This window comes from Channa argus, chromosome 2 (assembly GCF_033026475.1).
Source record: "Channa argus isolate prfri chromosome 2, Channa argus male v1.0, whole genome shotgun sequence".
In the NCBI taxonomy this organism is placed as follows: domain Eukaryota; kingdom Metazoa; phylum Chordata; class Actinopteri; order Anabantiformes; family Channidae; genus Channa; species Channa argus.
Window position 1 is genome coordinate 972,055 of NC_090198.1, and position 21,195 is coordinate 993,249.

Below are 21,195 nucleotides of genomic sequence, written 5' to 3' on the forward strand. Positions count from 1 at the left end.
AAATCAACTCACAACCTGGGGTCAATGATGAGCTGTTTGTCTAACTCTGGTACAGACTTTACAATCAGCTTCAGTGAACTCGCGAAGGATTTAAGGATGGCAGATATGTAGTTCTAGCATCATTTCAAAAGCTAAAATAGATGATTTTCTAAGGTTGAACTAGTCATGAAATGACCTTGAATAATTTGCATTATAAATTACATAGAGCTTCAAAGCTGGAAGACAACACATGTGCAAAGCCTGCAGCAATAAAACTAAACTTGGATGAACTGGTCTAACAGTACATATTACTGACTGTTTAAAACGAATCGAGTCATAATACAGTAAAACATGACAGACACACACTTCCATGCATCCTTTATTCTATTATTTGCATTAAAACATCCATTTTTGCCTTCTTGCAACAACCACTACATGTATGACAATATTTTTCACGGCATAATTAAGGTTTATTTAATCTGTTTTACACACTATTAGAAAAATCTGATCTACTAGCATCATATTTTTCCATTTGCATATTGTGATTCCAGTGTTAAAATCAATGAGACTATACTGCCCGGTGTTGGGGCTAATACGTATAGAGAAGATATTGAAGTATACCAGCTTCAGAGACAGTGTAAATCTATCAACACTTAGACTGGAAAACCTCGTAAAAATTTAAGTATCAAAACAATAATCAGGACTAAAGCAAGGTCTTCATTTCATTTAAAAAGACAAGCTACAGGAAATATACTAGATTCCAATGTTGAGAGTTCATTAAGCAGAAACATCAGCCCAACATTAGCTATAATCAGAAAACACTAACACCCAACTTAGAAACCACTTCACAGCAATATACGGATCATCCAAATGATCACAAGTTGCTATGCAAGTCTCTTCTCAGAATGCATTTTCAGCCTTTATACTTCATTGTGATACAGTTGTATTCTTCTGTTTTGCCTCAGCTTAATTTTCTAGAGGTTAGTGCTTCATTTTCTTCTTTTGCAGGGGGGGGAAGGCAAAAGAACAAATGATTCAAATACAGTTGATACAAGTCAAAATGTCCACCACTATAAGGTGTAATTAGCATGCGCTGCTTGTTTCCACTTTATTCCACTTCTCCTCTGTGGTTCTTTCAGATGTCTTTGGAGTTCCAGCTGGGATATGAGCAAAGTACCACAGGGCTCCACAGAAAATGGGGCTGGCTGGTTGGTTCCTCTCCTACTGCAGGCTGGAATGTGGAGCTGATAAAAGGGGAATGATCTTGGGAATTTGGTTTTTAGTACAGCAGTCATTTCCCCTATTCCTTGAAGTGTCTTTTACAATGATTGAGTGATTGTTTCTTCCAATGGATAGCAGCAGTTATCAATCCCACTGAAAACTACTACAGCCCCACTGCAGTACACAGGAATGACTGGCTGAAATGTTATCAAGTGTAAGGCCTTATCTGTAGTGTGAAACGATAAATTAAGAGTGCACACAAACCAAGCAACAGCATGTTCACCTTCAACACAGTCACAAAGAACAGAGTTCACAGTTCAGCAGGTAAACTCCATGCTGCCCGACTTCAGTTTCAGTTTACAGTACTGAGTCAAGAGTATTCCTGTTTGAAAAAGATATCAAGTCTCATTACCACATAACCTCCAATTAAACACATGGTCCTGACACCTCCTGGGCTCTATTGAAGTTAGCTTCCATATCAGCCAACATTTGGGATTATTCATTGCAGTGTTGCTTAGTGGCAAAGGTACAAACCTCGCATGACACGGCATGTACAAAATTACTAGCACTTAACTGTGAATTGTTTTAACAGGGTCAAGATGTCTGTCTTTTTTTCAAAATACACTGATAAAGTCTTACTGACATAATTGACCTGTTGAGGCATTGAACTAATCGTTTACTTGCTCTGGTAAATTCAGCTTTGGGTGTTTGCTTTTACTTGGAGTTATCGAGAACAGACAAATGGATTTGAAACGCTGGCATTTGTGTGTTGTATTTACCAGTGGCTGCAAAGTAGACAAAGACATTACTACAAAATAATGTGTTTGCCAATAAACAAGACATGTTGTAAACTGCCAGATTTCTTGTAGCCATCTTCCCTCAATATGAGAGAGCAGCAAGCATCAGGACAACAAACATCACAGCTACCACAGCCAGATGTGCAGGGATACACTTTGGCTGAGGCCAATTCATGCTTTCCACTTCCCCTCACACAGACATTTTCCATTTAGACAGTTGGTATCAGTGCACGGACACCTCCAACTACAAAAACATGATGCTCACTTTTGAAAGCAAGAAGAGCTCATTTGTTTTTTTGGATAAATAACAGCCGATCTCCAACTAAGCAGTGCTGGTCCCAAGATCGGCAGAAATTGGGGAGGATGGAAAAACTGCGCTAAATCAACATGCGGCAAATGTTCCACTGTGTCGCAGCTGAACTCACAGGATAAGCAGATAGGATTTGTAATAATAATAATAACAATAATAATAATAATAAAAAGCTTTTTCAAGGTATGTGTAACCGCTTGTCACAGATGTGGATAAAAAAAGAAATACAGCACACACCTACATGAAACAATAATTTCATTTACTTTTCTGGCACATGCACAGTTTGCGCAGATACAAAGTTGTATGCACAGTGTCATGCACACTGTAGTGGAGATGTGGATGAGGAAAGCATAACTTGGCCTTTAACAGTTCGTAATCACACAACCCTCCCAAAACAAGTTCTTTCTGACCTGCAATTAAAAAAAAGCCATGGAATGCCAACAGCAACGGAACGAAATCTATATATATATATATATATAACTATCCAAACATAGAAAACTCATTACCTGAAAATATCCGCACATTAAAAGTGCAGCTGTTTAAGCAACCCTGAATGCTAACTTAAAAATACAGAAAAAGTAAAAATTTCAAATTGTATCTCGAGGTGCAAAAGTGATACTTCTTTACTTGGTATAAAAGAATACAAAAAAAATCAAGCTTGAACATTGCAAGGACTCTCAGTCAAAAGGAAAGAAGGAGTTATGGGGAAAACAGAGGGAAGAATGAAGAAGTTTGAAAGACTCAAGCTCACAGGGAGAGACACTAACACAGACAAGGTGAGGGAGACAGTCAGTAGTCAAGAGAAGGAAATCAATCCAGACTGAGCAGCAAGTGCAAACACTGTGTAAGCCCGGGCTCATTGGCAAACTGGGTCCAAATGTAAGAGCAACATCGAGGTTTTAGGGACACTACATTTTAAGTCAAAGCTGCTCGCCTTGCCAGGACTGGGCGTATGCTTAGCTGCACCTCAACAATCTAAAACTACCTCCACTTCCAGTCCACAGTGCATTTCCATCCAGACATGTCTTCAACGAACTGTGTGATCAGTTTACTCCAGTCCTGCCCCTATGCTAAGAGTGGAAGTTGGGAGATGATGAGGTTTCTTTAGGGTGTTGAAATGAACCCTGAGTGCTGAGCTCCCCCTCAGGAAGAGGGAAGCTCGAAGGAGATAAACTGCTTGAGTCTCTCCAGGTACTGGGCGTAGAGTTCAATGTCGTTGTGACCAGCTCCCTCTACCCACAGGGGCTCAACAGCACGGGGGCAACGCTCGTACATGGCCAGGCCGTGGGAGAAGTCGATCACCTCATCCTCCGTACCGTGGATTACCAGCACCGGGGACGCCACCTTGGACACCTTGTCAATACTGTGGAGTGTAAGAAACATATTAAGGGTAGAATAGATGGTATTAAGCTGTGACAGCATCGGTCAAACTATGAAAATCTTTAATTGAATTCTAGTTTTTCATTTTCCGTGGATATGATTTTATTTCAATTTACAATAAAGGTCAAAAACCATTAGTTTTTATGTTTATGTTGTTGTGTTTACAATAATGACCCTGTTCCACAGAGTCTGTCTGGACCCTAGCTGATTGGGGTGTTTCATAATTTCAATCATGGATATGGACACGCGCATATCAAAAGAATGATTGTGCCTTTAATGATGTAGTCTGTTCTCCCTACATTCATGGTGTTCAGCTGCAGGACAAGAGTTAGAACCTAACTGAGAATAGTCATCCATGCACATCTCTGTGTGAACAAGATAAGCTCTGACTAACAAGCCAATAAAAGTAGTTACGCCTCCTAAACCAGCATAAACGTGTAGCAAAGTGATAATTTTGTCTTTCCTGGTGGTCTGATTATATTGTTTATTTTAGTTACCAGAGTTGTCTATAGTTATTTGCAGACTTTAAAAGTTATAAATGTTATATTCTGAGTAGCTATCTGTAAATATAACATTTATAAGTTTTAATACGGTTAGTTGCATAGGAGTGGACACATGGTACTGATGGTACTGACTTGAAGAAGCTAATGAAATGACACCTGAGAAAAATTAATTAATTAACTTTTACAACTGCAAAGTTACATATAATTCGTCCATAAAAATGGAATCTACATGAAATAAAAAAAGTCCTAATATTAAACACTGGGCAAGGTTTACATATTTATAGCCATTGCTTAATAGACAAACTTACAAAGGTTAGCACATACATGTGATTACCATGAGGAGAGCTGCGTTCCTTTGTTTGACCAGTGTTTCAATGAACTACTTTTATTGGCTATTATTATTCGTTGAGTTCTATTTGCATGTAACAATACAGTAAAAGAGTTGTCTGCCTGAGTGTCTCACTGCCTGCTTCTGTGAGCTGTGAGAGTGTCACTCAAGTGCAAATAAAATGCCCAGATTTGGTTAGATAGTCACACTGTCAAGCTCTGCACAGGTAAGGTCATTATAACAGATATACAGTGGTGTAAAATGGAATTAGCCTTACGCATTATCATCGCTTTAATGTTGAAAGCAGTAGTGTAACTAATACATAGCACATAAACATTAATAAGCTCATGAAAGTACTAAAGAAGCTAAAAATGTTTAAGGAGATAAAAAGCCACCAAGCGTGTTAATACAAGAGCTGTATGTATGCTTCCATTCAGCCCTGACCCTGGACAATGTCCGAAGTAGCGTTTCAAACGTATTCAATGTTGGTCAAACAGAATCACACAAATACCAACAGTTTAGCTCCTGATCTGTATAACTGTCAGCCAGTAGAAAATCTTCTAAAGAACGATTTAGCTACTTGATGTTCTACACAACTCTTACTAGGAGGCAACTTTGATTCAGTGGCAGATGGTTCTGTTATGTGAAGCTTCTTGTTCTTGGAAGAAAAGGACTTTTAGACTAAGTCTTTAGTTAAATTAAGCCAAAAACTGTTTGTACAGTACAAGCAAAACCATACTGGCAGCAAACCTAAATGTATAAAATGTTAAAGATGATCTAACTTTGCTGTTGATGTAATGTAATATTCCATTTAGTTGAGATGCAGTCAGAAGGATTGAGCAGATACAGGATTAACAGTGGCAGTTAATGCTGAAATATCATCCCTACTATATTGTTGCTTTGTCCCGTCATGACAAACTCAGAACCACTCACTTGTTCACTAAAATACTGTTCATTGCCTGATTTTGAATGGTTCTGCTCTGCAGTGGACAACACAAGTAGCTGTGGTAATGGGAATTGAGCATAAACAGCATGAAAGGCTCTGTTCTAACAGCCACTTTGTAAAGTCTATTATTTAGGGCAAGGTGACATAGGCTTTATGTATGTGAAAAAGTAGCAGTGATAAACTTTCCCACTAATCTTGCTTTAGAAGAAAAAGACGCCTGTAACCATGGTAACATGGTATGAACAAAGACGGCGGCGTCGTGTGCGAGACTCACCTGGGGAAGGCATCGAAGCAGTAGGTCTTGCGTGTATCAGGAAAGGCCACCCTCAGCCCCGACATGAGTGGTGAATGTAGGATGACAGCAGCACATTCATAGCGAGCAGCCAGGTCAATAGTGGGCACAGTGCCAATGCTCTGACCATATAGGATGATGTTCTCGGGTGTTATGCCATACCTGTAAACACAGACCGAACCGATTCAATAAAGACATTTTACATGTATGAAACAGGACAAGCCCATGCTGTAAAAACAAACTGTTTGCCAAAGTGATTCTTTTAAAACACGTGCCTCTCTAATCTAACCCTAGAAATCAATTAATGCTAGCAGGGTTCCCATGTCTTAGATGATTGTTAGCATAATTTTCTAACTCTGTATGCTTTAAGTAGAGTCTAGTCAAATACCATAGTCACTGCACAGTATGTTTCATATTATTATGATGATGATTCTTATTTTATCAGATGTCAGAGCCAAAGCCTCACCGCGCAGCCTCAATCAAGCCTCAATCCTCGATTCCCTGCTCAGAGTGAGCTCAGAGTCGGCATCACCGTGGCAGCATGGTTGGCCGAGAGAGGAAAAGAAGCGTAGTGTGGTGCTATTTTGGAGTCTTTGCCAAAACGAATGCCAAGTGCTCCATCTGCAATAAAGTGGGGCCACCGAGCACCAATTGGTCCCAATTTTTTTCAGTGTAATAAAAACATATGAAATTATTATTTTGCATTTTGTTGTTGTTGATGACGACGATGATGCTAGTGTTGGTGATATTGATGTGTTATGTTGTTTCACTGGTTTAATGCAGGTTCTTGAACATTATGTTGATCTTTCAATTGAATAAATGTAATTCATTTTGTATTAATTTGTTTTTATTATAATTAAAAAAATAATTATGATGTTGAAGCTATTTCTTTCTACCATTTATGTTCATGAGTTTATGGTGGCCAAGTGGTTCAGTGGTAGAGCATTTTTGGTTCGGATGCAGAGGGCCGCAGGTTCGAGTCAATAGGTGTGGCCCCGCCCAGCCACAAAGGGCCATCTTGGTGGCGGCCCTGAAGCCCGGAAAACATGGGAGGGTTGCGACAGGAATGGCATCAGGTGTAACAACTAAATTAACGTGCAGAACATGTTCTGCAGTGGTGACCCCTCAAAGGGAAAAGCTGAAAGCATTTTTTTATGTTCATGAGTTTTATTCATATTTCATGTTGCCTTTGCAATAAAGTTATTAATGAACACGTGCATCAATTTCCTTAAAGAGACAAAAAGTATGAGTATCGTATCATACTAATGTTTTAATAAATAATGTTATACTATTGAAAGGAAAAATGTTATCGCTCATCCCAATTAATACTGTGTGTTAACAATAACATCATCAACAGTTTACTTTTGAGCATAGACAAAGTATTTTCTTATCTACTGAAACTCGGCTGCCTTAGACTTCTGAATCTACCTTTAATTTCTGTTGATAAGCATCATGAATAAAAAGCGGTGATTCCGAGGAGCCGACCTCCATTGAACAGTTCACAAATGCACAGCTTAAAACAGGCGTCAAGAAAGTTAGAAAGGAAGTGGCGTTCTGCTAATTTAGAAGAACCCCGTTTAGTGAAAAGTCTGAAAAACAGTTTAAAAATGTACCAGAAAAGCTCTCTGTGATGCCAGAACAGCATAATATTCATCATTAATAGAAGAAAACAAGAACAATCCCTGGTTTCTGTTCAGCACTGTAGCCAGGCTAGTGTAGCAGAAACTGCACTTGTTAAAGTCACCAATGACCTTCTCTTGACTTCAGATAATGTGTCTATACTCATCCTACTAGCCACATTTGACACCATTGACCACAAACTTTTTATTACAAAGACTGGAACATGGATTTAGGAATAAACTGCACTGCATTGATTTAAATCTCATCTGACAGAGAGATTCTAATTTGTTCATGTTAATAATAAATGTTGTATATACACAAACAGTTATGAAGTTCCACAGGGCTCTGTGTTAGGACCGATACTTTTCACTCTGTATGTGTCACCTCTAGGCAACATACCATAAACTTCCACTGCTATGCAGATGATAACCAGCTATATTTATCTTTGAAACCACAAGATACTAACCAATTAGTCAAACTTCAAGCATGCCTAAAAGACAAAGGCCTGGATGTGCTATAATCTCCTACTTCTTAATTCTTCTAAATTCAGACAAAACTGAAATTATTTTAATTTGGGGATCTAAAAATATGAGAAATATGCTGTCTAAGAATATAGTTAATTTAGATGGCATAACTTTGGCCTCCAGTATTGCTGTAAGGAACCTTGGAATCATTTTTGACAAGGATTTGTCCTTTACCTCACATATAAAACAAATCTCTAGAACAGCCTTCTTCCACCTACGGAACATTGCTAAAATTTGGAGCCTCCTCTCTCAGTGATGCCGAAAAACCGGTCCATGCATTTGTTACTTCTAGGTTGGACTACTGTAAGTCCCTACTCTTGGGGTGTCCTAATAACTCTCTAAAAAGCCTTCAATTAATCCAAAATGCTGCAGCAAGAGTGCTGACTAGAACTAGCAGGAGAGATCATATTTCACCTTCACTAGCTCCTGTGGAACCAGCTCCCAATCCCAATTTAGGATGCAGACACCCTCATTACTTTTTAAGTCTAGGCTTAAAACCTTCATTTTTGATAAAGCTTACAGTTAATTATTCCATGGAATCCACAGAGACTGTGGACAAAAGTGTTCAACATAAGCTTCACAAGTGATTAGTTATTAAGGCACATTGACAGCTTATTCTTCTTATACTTCTTTAAGTCTGCTGACTGGTTAACTTGTTGGTTAACTGCCGCTGCCCTCTGCCACACACATTGAACATAGGAGGTTCAGGTGTAAAAGCTAAATGAAAGCATGTTCACTGAGAGACATCAGCAATTCACTCACTCAGGGAAAAGGGCAGATTTGTTACTTGGGATTTCATTTTTTAGTTAATAAACTGGTCTTATGAGTCAATAAATCTAGCGAGAAAGTCACTAAGTTGGCGACACTGATGAGACGAAGACAACACTGAGTGAGGTGGGGCTAAACGTGCACTGCAGCGGGATGTGTGAGTGTTCATCACAACTCGCTGTCATTGAGAGGAGAGCAAGAGAATGCAGCCAGTACCTGTGTATCAATATAGAAGGTAATGAGTATTAAAACTCAAATATTCAGAATTAATATGTACTGGTAAACTCAATTAAAATAATGATGATATGATTACAATTTTCTGGGGGTTTCTTTTGTTCACCAGTCTGCAACCTGGATAAACGTATTTGTCTGTGCAGATCTGCTGTTGTCCACGAACATTTAAAATCACTTTCTTTATTCCAAAACAACCTATTGAGAAACTTGATTAGAGGTAATTCATTGTTTGTTTCAGTGTCTGTATGGGGATCTCCATGAGCTCAATGGCTTTTGGCTTGTCCCTTCAGGGGTCGCTACAGCGGATCATGTTTCAGAAATCCTGCCAAAACCCTCCCATTTTATCTGGGCTCAGGACTGGCACCAAGTCAGCCCTTGATGGCTGGGCAGGGCCACACCTGGTGGGGCGGGATGTAATCTCATGTCCTTCTGCATCCTAACTCGATACTCCACCCATTGAGCCACCAGGCTGCGAATGGCTGAAGTTATTCTAATGAGAACAGCACTGGCTGGTAGAAATTTTGTGGTGAAAGGACAATAACTCTCTATCCACAGAGGATTCTTCAATGCCAGAGCAAACATCACATGAAAACTCTATCCATGACTATCTGCAAATCTGCAATGTAACAAGCAGTAAAGATATGGGAAGGACAGAAAAGACGTGAGAAATGTAAGAGCCATCAGACAGATAGGAATTTATAAAAGAAAAATGGAAATACAGAAATGGAGAAGGAATCAGACATGAGGTGAGGTGAGTGCAAAAGAAAGAAAGAAGATGTGCACTGCAGTGATGAGACTATTCTGGCATCAAGATTATACTCTGATAATCAGCAGATGTTCACAGATATGTTTCCATAACCCAAAGAACCATCTGCGATAAAGAAGCTGATTCTTTTAAGGAACATAGTCTATCATCCATCAAATGAACAGCCTTGCAATGAGATCTTAGTCCCACCCTATAAACAAACTGAAAAAGGTGCAGCGGCTGAGGTGTGACCCCAGCAGGACCTGTCAGATTCAGACAACAGTGACTAGGCATGTCTTATCCTGCTTCAAGTGGAGCAAATTGTACACATTTTCAATGAACCACGTGTCTTTTGTGTCTCTATGCAGTCTTAGTGGGATAATGGTGCAGACTTTTTAACAGGCTTTCTCCCCAAAAGTAAAAATAAATAAGAATCGGTTATATCTTGACATTAACAGTTTGCATGTAATTGCTGCAAAGTGGGCATCTAATATGAGCCTATAAACATAACAACAATAATGGTGATAGGCCAAACTTTTATTTATGCTGTTTGGAAGTGGTTGAGCAACAAATGATGTGAAATGTAGATTTGTAATTTGTAAACCGTGTCAAAATGGGTGAAAACATTATCAAATCAAGTTCACAAATTCCAACACAAAATACAAATTTCAGAATATAGGGAGGAGATAATGACAGATGCTAAAGCAACAATGGTAACAAACCCATTTACTTCAGAAGGGCTTCCCAGTTTCTCAGGTTATTCAATAAAATAATAATATGTATTCACAAGCATTTTCCTTGTAAAGCTTTCAGTTTCAAATATGCACTGAGAACGCATGATAGAGAACTTCCTGATATGGGAACTGGACAACTTCATGGCTTTTCCTAGTCTCTCTTCTTAAATACTGCAGAGTAAAGAGTCTGTCAAAGAGATAGTGAGAATGTATGTGGTATGTTCCCTTGACAGAAATCACAATCTGGAAAGGAAGCTTAAAGCAAGTCCTCCCACCTCTTTACTGTGAAGAGAATGCAGAGAGGCACAGTAGAAACTCAGCAACAACACACATACACAGAAGAATTACACTTTTGCTTACCAGGAGGACTTGCCAAAGGGTTTGTACAAGAGGTGCTAGATTATATGCGCCAATGAAGTGATGCCATCATAACAGCTCCTCGGATAACAGCTTGGGTGTGACTAATCTGCCGGACTAGACAAATCCAGCCTTTGATAAGCAGCAGCTGAACCGAGGACTCATTCTGATAGGAGATTTTGACCCTCCACACGAATGAACAAACTACCTGATGTCTGCCAGCTGACTCATACACATTAAACAGAAGGCCCACTACACAATTTCGAGGTGTATTGTAGCCATACATTAGCTTTAGGAAGAATTCAGACCATGCTATGAGTTGCACATTTAATTTTACGTAGATAGAATTGCCATTTTTGTCCCTCAATGAAAAAAGTGTCAATGTGTGTCTCTCTCACAATCTGATTCTTATTTCTACTTGTACAGTCCTCTGTAATCAAAGACCAATGGAGTGAAAAAAAAACTAATTTATTTAGGTTGCATGTTCAGAAATAATTAAAATGATTGAGTGAAACAGGCACAAAATATAGTTTCACACTGACTGCAGGCCCCTGAATGGAATCTAATCTAAATCACATTGTTGCAGACTTAATTGTACTGGCAAACACTGCATTACTGCTTTAGAGAACTGATACAAGATCATATCTTGAAGACACCTCAGGAGACCATGTCATCAAAAGAGATCATGTTTTTCATCCATTGGCTTCTTTACACCGACTTCCCATAAGATCAAAAATATAATTTAAAACCCTCCTGTTTACATACAAAGCTCTTAACAGTCAAGCTCCATTGTATCGTGAAGACCTTAGAGTACTGTATTATCCCAAAAGACCAATTGTATCTTAGAGTCCAGGTTCACTTTAAAATTTCCAAAAGTAGTATGGGCCTTTAGCTATCAAACTCCTCTCCAGTGGAACCAACTACCCAGTCAGATTCAGAAGGCAGACACCCTCTCTATTTTCAAGACTAGGCTTAAAACCTTCGCTTTCAATCCAGTTATAAGTCACCACTGCATGACATTAACCTTGTGTCTTCTTTCTTTTGTAGTTGTGTTTGTCCCTCTGTGTCTCACCATCTCTATACCTTCTTGCAGGTATTGGCATATCCCCAGCATTGGATGGGCACATGTTTCCAATCTGCAGTTACTGGTAATACTTTGTAATAACAACCTACCCCAACTGGTCAAGGTTGATTTTCGCTTACTCTGAGCTCAGTACTGTTGAATTATGCAACATCAATTATGTATAACAACAGAATGCAATGATGAAAGCTTTTCGACCCATATTTTATATATGGGTCATATAAACAACATAACATTTCTTAGTTTCAATGTCTGATATAATTTCATTGAAACTATTAGCTTGTTTCGAATTTGGCTAATTAAATCAGCACTAAAGAGGAGAGGGACCACCCAGCTTGTTAACGGCAGACAGTTCAAAAGCCTGCATCTCTGATGGTATGGAGGTGCATTAGTGCCATCACCATAGCACAATCAATGCTGAAAAGTACATAGAGGTTTTAGAGCAACATATGCTTCCATCCAGATGTCTCTCTCAGGGAAGGGCTTGAATATTTCAGCAAGACAATACTAAACCACATACTGCATCCATCACAACGGCACAGCTTCACAGGAGAAGAGTCCAGGTGCTGAACTGGCCTGCCTGCAGTCCAGACCTTTCCCCAATAGAAAACATTTGGTGCTTCAGAACACAAAAAAATCTGGCAACAAAGGCCCAGGACTGTTGAACAGCTAAAATCCTGCATCAGACAAGAATGGGACAACATTCCTCTCTTAAAACTCTAGAAACTGGTCTCCTCACTTCTGACAGTTGTTAAAAGAAGAGGAGATGCTACACATTGGTAAACATCACCTCTTTCAACTTTTTTGAGACATGTTGCTGCCATCAAATTCAAAATGAGCTAATATTTCCCATGAAATTATACCATTTCACAGTTTCAACATTGGTTGTTTATTTTCTGTTGTAAAAAAAGTATGGGTTGATGAGAATTGCAACACCCATTTATTAAGATTTGCAACACATTTCTTAAGATAAATTAAAGAAGTCACCTCACGTAGTGAGTCAGGCTGGTAGCTGATCATTCTGTATAAACAGAATTTTTCATTATTAGATTAGTTTAGAATCCAACATATAAAAACAACACTGAACTACATCTTAGATACAAATTGTAGTTCGGTTTTGTTTAGAAATAGTAATAGCAACTTAATTAGATTTGATCGCTGATTAGCTGATCTAACAATTCTACACACAGCTGCCCAGATGCCATGCTAAATAAAATTATTCAGCACATACCACATAGGATCCCAGATTTAATGGATATAAAATTTAAATATAATATAATATAAATAAAGATACTGACAGACACATTGACAGCAGTGGTAGGGGTTATAGCAAACAGTGGTGTTGTATTGAAACCTATTGCATGTTAGGGACAGTCAGACCTGCAGTCTTAGAGCAGACATGTGAAAACGTGATCACTTTATTAGCCTCTAATATAAGGCTATAAAGCTATAAGGGACATAGTTTTCTGCATTTGTCAGTGCATGAAAAGTCACTGTGGTCAGTGCTGAGGTGAGAAATGCTGCAGAGGAGGACTCCAGCTGATCTGACACTGAAACCACACGCATTAGTTGTAAGTGTACAAAACACGACAGCACTACATGATAAATCCATTGGTAGTTTTTACGCTAAATGCCCTTCCTGACGCAACCCTCCCCAATTTCTACCGGGTTTGGACCGGCACTGCACAGCTGGGAATGGGAATGTTGGGGGTTCAGCGTCTTGCCCAGAAACACTGACCACAGACCACCCTGTGGTCCGTCGACTGCGTTATAGACTGAGCTAAAGCCGACCTTAAAACGGTTATGAAATAAAGATTGAAAAATATTTTAAAGCTGAATGATTGCTGGTTTATGGCTGAGTAGTGAAAGACTTCACAGTACACAGTAAACAGCCAACTATATATGGATTAAACAAAGCCTTTGTCACAGAGATGCATCAATAAATTTTAGCAATTTAGTTAATTGCGGAGTCAGTTGGGTTAGTTACTGTTGTGAAAAACATGCAAATGACAAGCTTTTCTAACATTGCTTCTTTTCCCCTCCCATTTCATCTGATGGGTTTTGAGATATTTTGAACCAACAGCAATGTCTCTGTCCTCCATTTGCCCATTGTGAGCTAGTATGTTCAATTCAATTCAACTTTATTTATATAGCGCCAATTCACAACAAAGTCATCTCAGGGCACTTTACAGAATAAAGTCAAGATTATAAAGACGTATAGAGAGAACCCAACAATTCCCCCTTGAGCAATCCATAGGCAACAGTGGAGAGGAAAAACTCCCTTTAACGGAAGAAACCTCCAGCAGAACCAGGCTCAGGGTGGACGACCATCTGCCTCGACCGGTTGGGGTGAGTGGAAAGGGGAGAGAGAAAAGAACAGAGCAACAAAAAGCAACAACAAAACATTTGGCAGGTTTATAGGACCAGTAGCTGCACACTGGAAGACACACAGCTTCAAAGCCAGGGACACCTGCAGAAAGGGACAGAGAGAGGGAGACAGAGAAAGACAAAGACAACTACGGGAGAAAACACAGAGTTAGTTACAGTGGTGACAATTGTGGGGTGAGAGGAGAGGAGAGAGGGTCAAGAGGAGGAAAGGAGCTCAGTGCATTGGGGGGTGGGTCCCCCAGCAGTCTAAGCCTATAGCATCATAACTATAACTAACTATATGCTTTATTAAAGAGGAAGGTTTTAAGCCTAGACTTAAAAGTAGAGAGGGTGTCTGCTTCCCGAATCTGAACTGGGAGCTGGTTCCACAGGAGAGAAGCTTGATAGCTAAAGGCTCTACCTCCCATTCTACCTTTGGAAATTCTGGGAACCACAAGTAGGCCTGCATTCTGAGAGCGAAGTGGTCTACTGGGATGATATGGTGCTATGAGGTCTTCTATATATGATGGAGCCTGACCATTCAGAGCTTTATATGTAAGAAGCAGGGTTTTAAATTCTATTCTAGATTTAATGGGAAGCCAATGGAGAGAAGCTGGTGAAGGTGAAATATGATCTCTCTTGCTAGTTCCAGTCAGCACTCTTGCTGCAGCATTTTGGATTCATTGCAGGCAGAGTTACTGGGGCATCCTGAAAGTAGGGAATTACAGTAGTCCAACCTAGAGGTAACAAATGCATGGACCAGTTTTTCAGCATCACCTTGGGACAGGATGCTCCTAATTTTGGCAATGTTCCTTAGGTGGAAGAAGGTTTTTGGGCCCAAATACTTTGACTTCAGTTTTGTTTGTGTTTAGAAGTAAATAATTGTGGGACATACAGGCCTTTATGTCTTGTAGGCTTGAAGCTGGATTAATTTATTATTTCCATCTGGTTCCATAGATAAATATAGCTGGGTATCATCAACATAGCCATTGAAATTTAGCCCGAGCTGTGCAGTGCCACTCCAAGCCCAGTATACATATGGCAGGGTTGCGTCAGGACGGACATCCAGCGTAAAAACTGTGCCAAATCAACATATGGACAATGATCCGCTGTGAACACCCTGGACTCACATAAGGATAAGCCGAAAGGACCAAAACATTTTTTTAAAATTAACAAATTGAAATCTATCAGATAGATAAGATTTAAACTAACCTAGTGCAGTTTCTTTATCCCAATTTCATGTTCCAGTCTCTGTAATAAAATGTTATGATCAACGGTATCGAATGCAGCACTAAGATCTAACAGAACAAGTATAGAGATGAGTCCAGTATCTGAGGCCATGAGAAGATCGTTGGTGACTTTTACCAGTGCTGTTTCTGTACTATGATGAACTCTAAATCCTGACTGAAAGTCTTCATACAAATTATTCCTATGAAGGTGATCACATAATTGTTTTTGCAACTACTTTTCCAAGGATTTTAGAAATAAAGGGGACATTAGATATTGGTCTGTAATTGGCTAAAACACCTGGATCAAGACAGGGTTTTTAAGTAGTGGTTTAATTACAGCTACCTAATAGGCCTGTGGTACATAGCCTGTTTCTAAAGATAGATTGATGATTTAGTTGGAATAGGGTCTAGCAGACATGTTGTTGGTTTAGATGAGGTAATAATTAAATAATTGTATGTGATTTTATATATAGGAACATGACTTGTGACAGGGACCTTAGACTGAGTTGGTCTGCATCCAACAGCTTTTTCTCCAACCTTTTTCTCCACAGGGGCTGTGCGATTTATAGTGATTTTGGATTAAGAGTCTAGCTTAGGTTGTCTGGTGGATGCTGTTCTGTATCTGAAAGCTGTGCTAATGCCAAACTTCAACAGGGACAGCAGCAAATGCACAGTATAAAACCATTCACATTTACACCTACAAGAATTTAGGGTCACCAATTAACCTAAAACACACGTCTTTGGACCGCGGGAGGAAACCAGAGGGGCACAGAGAGAGCAGGAAAACTCCACACAGAAAGGTACTTTGCCAGCTGGTTGATATTATAAAGCTGAACAGTACAATCATAAATCATATTCTTCATACTGGGTTTTTCTTTACCAAGACTCCTACTGTAGCGTGCTTCTTATTAGACTTTTCCATAACCATATAATAATATGTGACTAATTTTACATTGCATACTAAATTTGTAAGACAATTATATCTCAATAGATTCTAAGTATGTCTTGTGTGGACAGGTGTGTCTTTAAAACCTGGTGTGATTTTCTCAATGAAAAAAAAGTGCAATAAACTTATTTAACAATTATCAAAATGTCAAGCCAGCTGATCTTTGTGAAAACAAATCTTTACCTTCAAATTCTTTCTAGCTGCTCCAATTCTGCAAAGCCCTGCAGGCTGTGAAACAGAACTACAATTATAAAATCAAATTGCTGTTTAAGGGCACAGTCCTAATGATTTTCCACAAAATGTAATTAAAGAAATATTGAATAAACATAAACCTTCTCCTCAGGTGCTTAGCTCCCCTGAGGAGAGCCTAATGATTAACACTGTTTTATGCTTGGGAAGCTCACTCTCTGGAGGGTTTCAGTGTTAGATGGGAAGAGATGGCCGTTTTATCTTTTCACTGGAATTCAGACTACCTGTCAAATGGAACATTAATCTGAGGTATGTTTGCTCACAGTGAGAAATCTATGGGTCTGCTTCATTTTAGATGAAGTAATGTTGAGTCGTTTCCATAATACCAGGTGACAATAACAATAGGTGATATAGGTTATATTAATATATTAGCTTGCCTTTGTGCACAGGCTTCACATTAAAATAAAGTAATTCTGTGTCTCTCTAGAAGTTGTAGCGTTAGCCACCTGTTAGCAAATGGTAATGTATGGCACTGCACTGTTTGGATCATTAAGGGCCAATAGAATGTAAAGCCTATTTCACATATGAACTCCGGTCAATGTTAGGAGAATTCAGCCTCAGACATTGTCCACAATGGCGTTTCAGGTGTGTAACTCACAGTGAGAGATCGTCAGAGTAAGAACCGCCCTCATGTGTGAAATTTAACTTGACTTCTGTGCACGATCAGCGTGCACAGGAGGCAAAACATGGTAGAAAACTGAAGCTGTGGGAAACAGTGTTTTTTTTTTTTCCTCCACAGCACAGCAGAGCCATGCTCTAATAAAAAGGTTCTATCACTCAACTACAACAAAGAACAAATAAAGAGGACAGACAACGAAGAGAGGACAAGAAGAAAAAGGTAGAGGGGTTGGGGATAGTGTCTCCAGTTTTAGCATAAGCATGGGAGACGCAGGGAAAAGGGCTATGGTTCAAATGGATGCTGCAGGCGAACCAGCCGATAGAAGCAAACATAGAACATCTGGCTGGTGCCCACAGTGCCTGAAATTTGTTCTGGGGGAAACAGTGGAGAAAGGTTTTGTGTGAAACTGTAGGTTGCACAACATCTGGACCTGTGCAATGAGGAGCTGAGAAGCTGTCTTGGAGTTGGGATCAAAACAAAAACAAAACAAGACAAGCAACAGACAATAAAACAAAACAAAATGTCCCTGAACATGACATTGCAAAGACTTTGGAGATCCCACCATCTACAGTATATAATATCATTAAAAGATTTAGAGAATCAGGAGGAATCTCTGTGCGCAAGGAACAAGGCCGAAGGTCAAACTGGATGCATGTGATCTTGGGACAATCTGGTGGCACTGCATTAAAAACAGGCACGATTCTCTACTGGAAATCACTGCATGGGCTCGAACACAGTTTGCCGTCCAATCCACAAATGTAAGTTAAGGCGTCACGATTCAGAATCTCCATATGCTCCCATCCAGACATTGTCTTTTTAGGGAAGGCCTTTCATATTTCAGCAAGATAATGATAAACCACATACTGCATCCAACACTGCATCCAACACAACAGCATGGCCTTAGTAAGAGTCCAGCCTGCAGTCCAGACCTTTCTTAAACAGAAACCAATTGGCACATCAAAAATGAAAAATCTGGCAACAAACACCCAGGATTTTAAAAGGTAAATGTTCTGCACTTATATAGCGCTTTTCTACCTATTGGCACTCAAAGCGCTTTAAACTGCTTTTCATTCACCCATTCACACTCACAATCACAATCACACACACACACACACTCATACACCCATGGGGGAGCTGCTATGCAGCTGGCCAACACTCACCGGGAGCAACTAAGTTGGGGTTCAGTGTCTTGATCAAGGACACTTCAAGGACACTTCAATGTAAGGTGCACTATGATGTGTTTTACAAAAGAAAACCCTTTTAAAACCAACATTGATGAATGAATTGCGTTCCTTTAAAAAGGACATGAAGACTTCTGCAATCACTTATTAATTTTTTATTAGTTCAGATTACTATGTAGATTCCACTTGCACTGTGGGACCTGATTTTAGACTTTTGAAAACCAACTGTAAGTGGTTGGCCTATAAATTTCCTAGTTTGTGGTCCATAAACATATGCCAACAGAAAAGAGCTTCATAACAATGTTGGCATTTATATGGACCCAGTAAATACAATATTGTTTATTGAATCGTGGATTCATGAATTGAATTGTGACATCCAAAACAAAATTTGATGAAATTGCGGGATTTCCAAGCACTAAAGCCCCTGAGCTCGTGGTTAAGTGATTTTCTCAAGAAGGACTTACACTGTGTAAAATGCAAACTTACAGCCACCAAACTAAAACGCAGTTTGTTCTGTAACTTGTGATCCAGATTAGCAGTTAAAAGATTAAATGCATGTGACATATTGAAAATACTTTTAATTAAGTGAAATATATTTAGCTTAAAACAAAAAGTTCTGACTATGGAATACTACAAAAAACGGAACATTTAATTGTGAGAAGTTATTGTAAGTGTTTAGCCTTTATGTTGGTACCTATTGGCAGCACAGTCACACTGTGACACAACGGAATTTGGTGCCTCGTTTCCTCGGTATGAGCGTATTACTGTATGAGTTGAGGACATTTGCTGATATTACTCTCATGGTTCATACTCACTTGTTCCTTAAGACCTGCCAGGCCGCTTCGATGTCCGCATACAAGTTCTTCTCAGATGGTTTGCCAGTGCTGACTCCGTAGCCTGAGTAATCATAGGAGAACACGTTGCAGTTGATCCTGGAGCCAAGGCCGATGTAAAAACTGCACATCTGTCCCAGGTCGACGGCGTTGCCGTGGGAGAACAGGAGCGTGTATCGGCTGTTCGGGGCGCAACGCACAAACATGCATGCAATCCGGTTACCCCGGCTGCTTCCTGTGCTAAATACTTCCACTGCATCCAGTTCTCGCTGAGAGTACTGCCAGTCCGCACGTTCGGTTAGATGTAAGCTCGTTACCCCGTTTGCATCCGCGTGCACAGAGTACGTGGGCTCCGGTGGGAGGAATGCTAGCTTTGCTGCGATGCGACCGGGACAGGGCGGACAACAGAACAGCCAGCATAGTTCGCCGAGAGAAAACCCATTCATCCTGGGGCCTTGCTCGGGCATTTAAGCGCGGGGTAACGCTACCCTGTTCAATTACCTCCGTCGAGTCAAAACAGTTGTCTCCTGGCTCCAGCTCCTATTTCTCACCCATTCGCAGACTGCAGCGAGCAGGTTTCGGGTGACAGGTGTCTCGGCTTTTGTAGCTAACGTTCTCGCGCTAGCCGGCTGACAAGTAGCTAACAACAAAAGTCAGACTTCATACACATTACAAATACGATAAACGCAACATTTAAATTCATATTTTTATACAGCATAAAAACAATGCAGCGACTGCTCTCGATGGGGTGATTTCGTCCCTATAACATATTACAAACTATACGTCGATGTTTGATGTTACTGTGTGGAGAAGAGCAGCCATTTCTCTAGTTAGGAACAACCCGGGCTTCCTGTACAACCGGATATCCGGCTTGGACTTTGGTGTGTGTTTTTTTTCTTTCCTTTTTTTGAATACAAAAGAAGGAATTTAAATATATGTTATTCAGGTCTGTTTTTCTGCATTACATTGAATTGCTTGCTGCATTATTCTGTTAGATCCAGTTGAATATTCATTTTTTATAAAAATATTTAATTTTGTACCATTTACCCTGACCTTGTCTACAACCCCTTTGCACTGCATTTTATGTCAGTATACTCATTTGTTGTCTTGTCCTAAATAGTTATCTCTTATATTTAAGGTTCTTTTAATTTTATCACCCAAAATCCTAGCTGTAATGAGTTCTTGCATGAATTATGAGCTATGCCACTTCGGAGTATTGATCTGAATGGGTGTCTGTGAGATGAGTAATCACATGCTAACCGCAGTTTTGGTAAATAAAATATCTGAGGACCCAGTCGGTTACAACTCAGATGGGACAATGTGTTCATACCTCTGCCTTTTACAAATGTTACTAAAGGATGGAAGTATTAATAACATGCAGTAGCATATTTAGCCACTTTCTTGACTCTGTTGCTACAGAAAGTAAAGTGGTGAAAGCTGTGAGGGCAATATTAGCTCACAGCTGTTCTGCAATGTGGCACAAAGTGGCAAAGTTGGGGACTTGAATCACATGACTTAAGTCATGAATTTTATGACTTGAGACTCAACTTGACAAAATCAGAAAAGATTTGCAACTCGACCGGGACTTTACTTGGACATTAGCCCTTTCACTTGAGAGGACTTTCTCTCCGCCCTCTGCACAAACAGTACATGTGATATAAAAATGTGTGCAGTAAATCAGCGGAGACAATAAATCAATCAGACAGCAGCTGCACAAGCAGGAGTCCCTCAGTCCCTCAGCACGACATACAAACAGACACAGTCTTTAAATGTCTCCCCTCTGAAAGACCAAACACTAAAGCACTCTTTGGAGGCTACATGACATTACTGTTATCTTACATCTTATGGCACAGTCAACAATACACTCACAACGAACACAGCATGTCATTACTACAGTGTACATCACAGTGCAGCGCACATAAAAACAGTTGAGGTTGAGGCTTTTCTACCCC

General features: G+C 39.7%; 1 protein-coding gene across 1 annotated transcript; it reads right to left on the reverse strand.

Moving 5' to 3' along the window:
- Nucleotides 1–340: 340 nt before the first annotated feature.
- Nucleotides 341–20,103, reverse strand: abhd17c (abhydrolase domain containing 17C, depalmitoylase). The gene is made up of 3 exons (XM_067493664.1): nt 19,226–20,103; nt 5,739–5,918; nt 341–3,670 (listed from the first exon to the last, which is right to left on the reverse strand). Exons 1-3 carry the CDS (start codon nt 19,708–19,710, stop codon nt 3,451–3,453), a joined length of 885 nt encoding a protein of 294 aa, XP_067349765.1. The 5' UTR covers nt 19,711–20,103; the 3' UTR covers nt 341–3,450.
- Between the last annotated feature and the right edge of the window lie 1,092 nt (nt 20,104–21,195).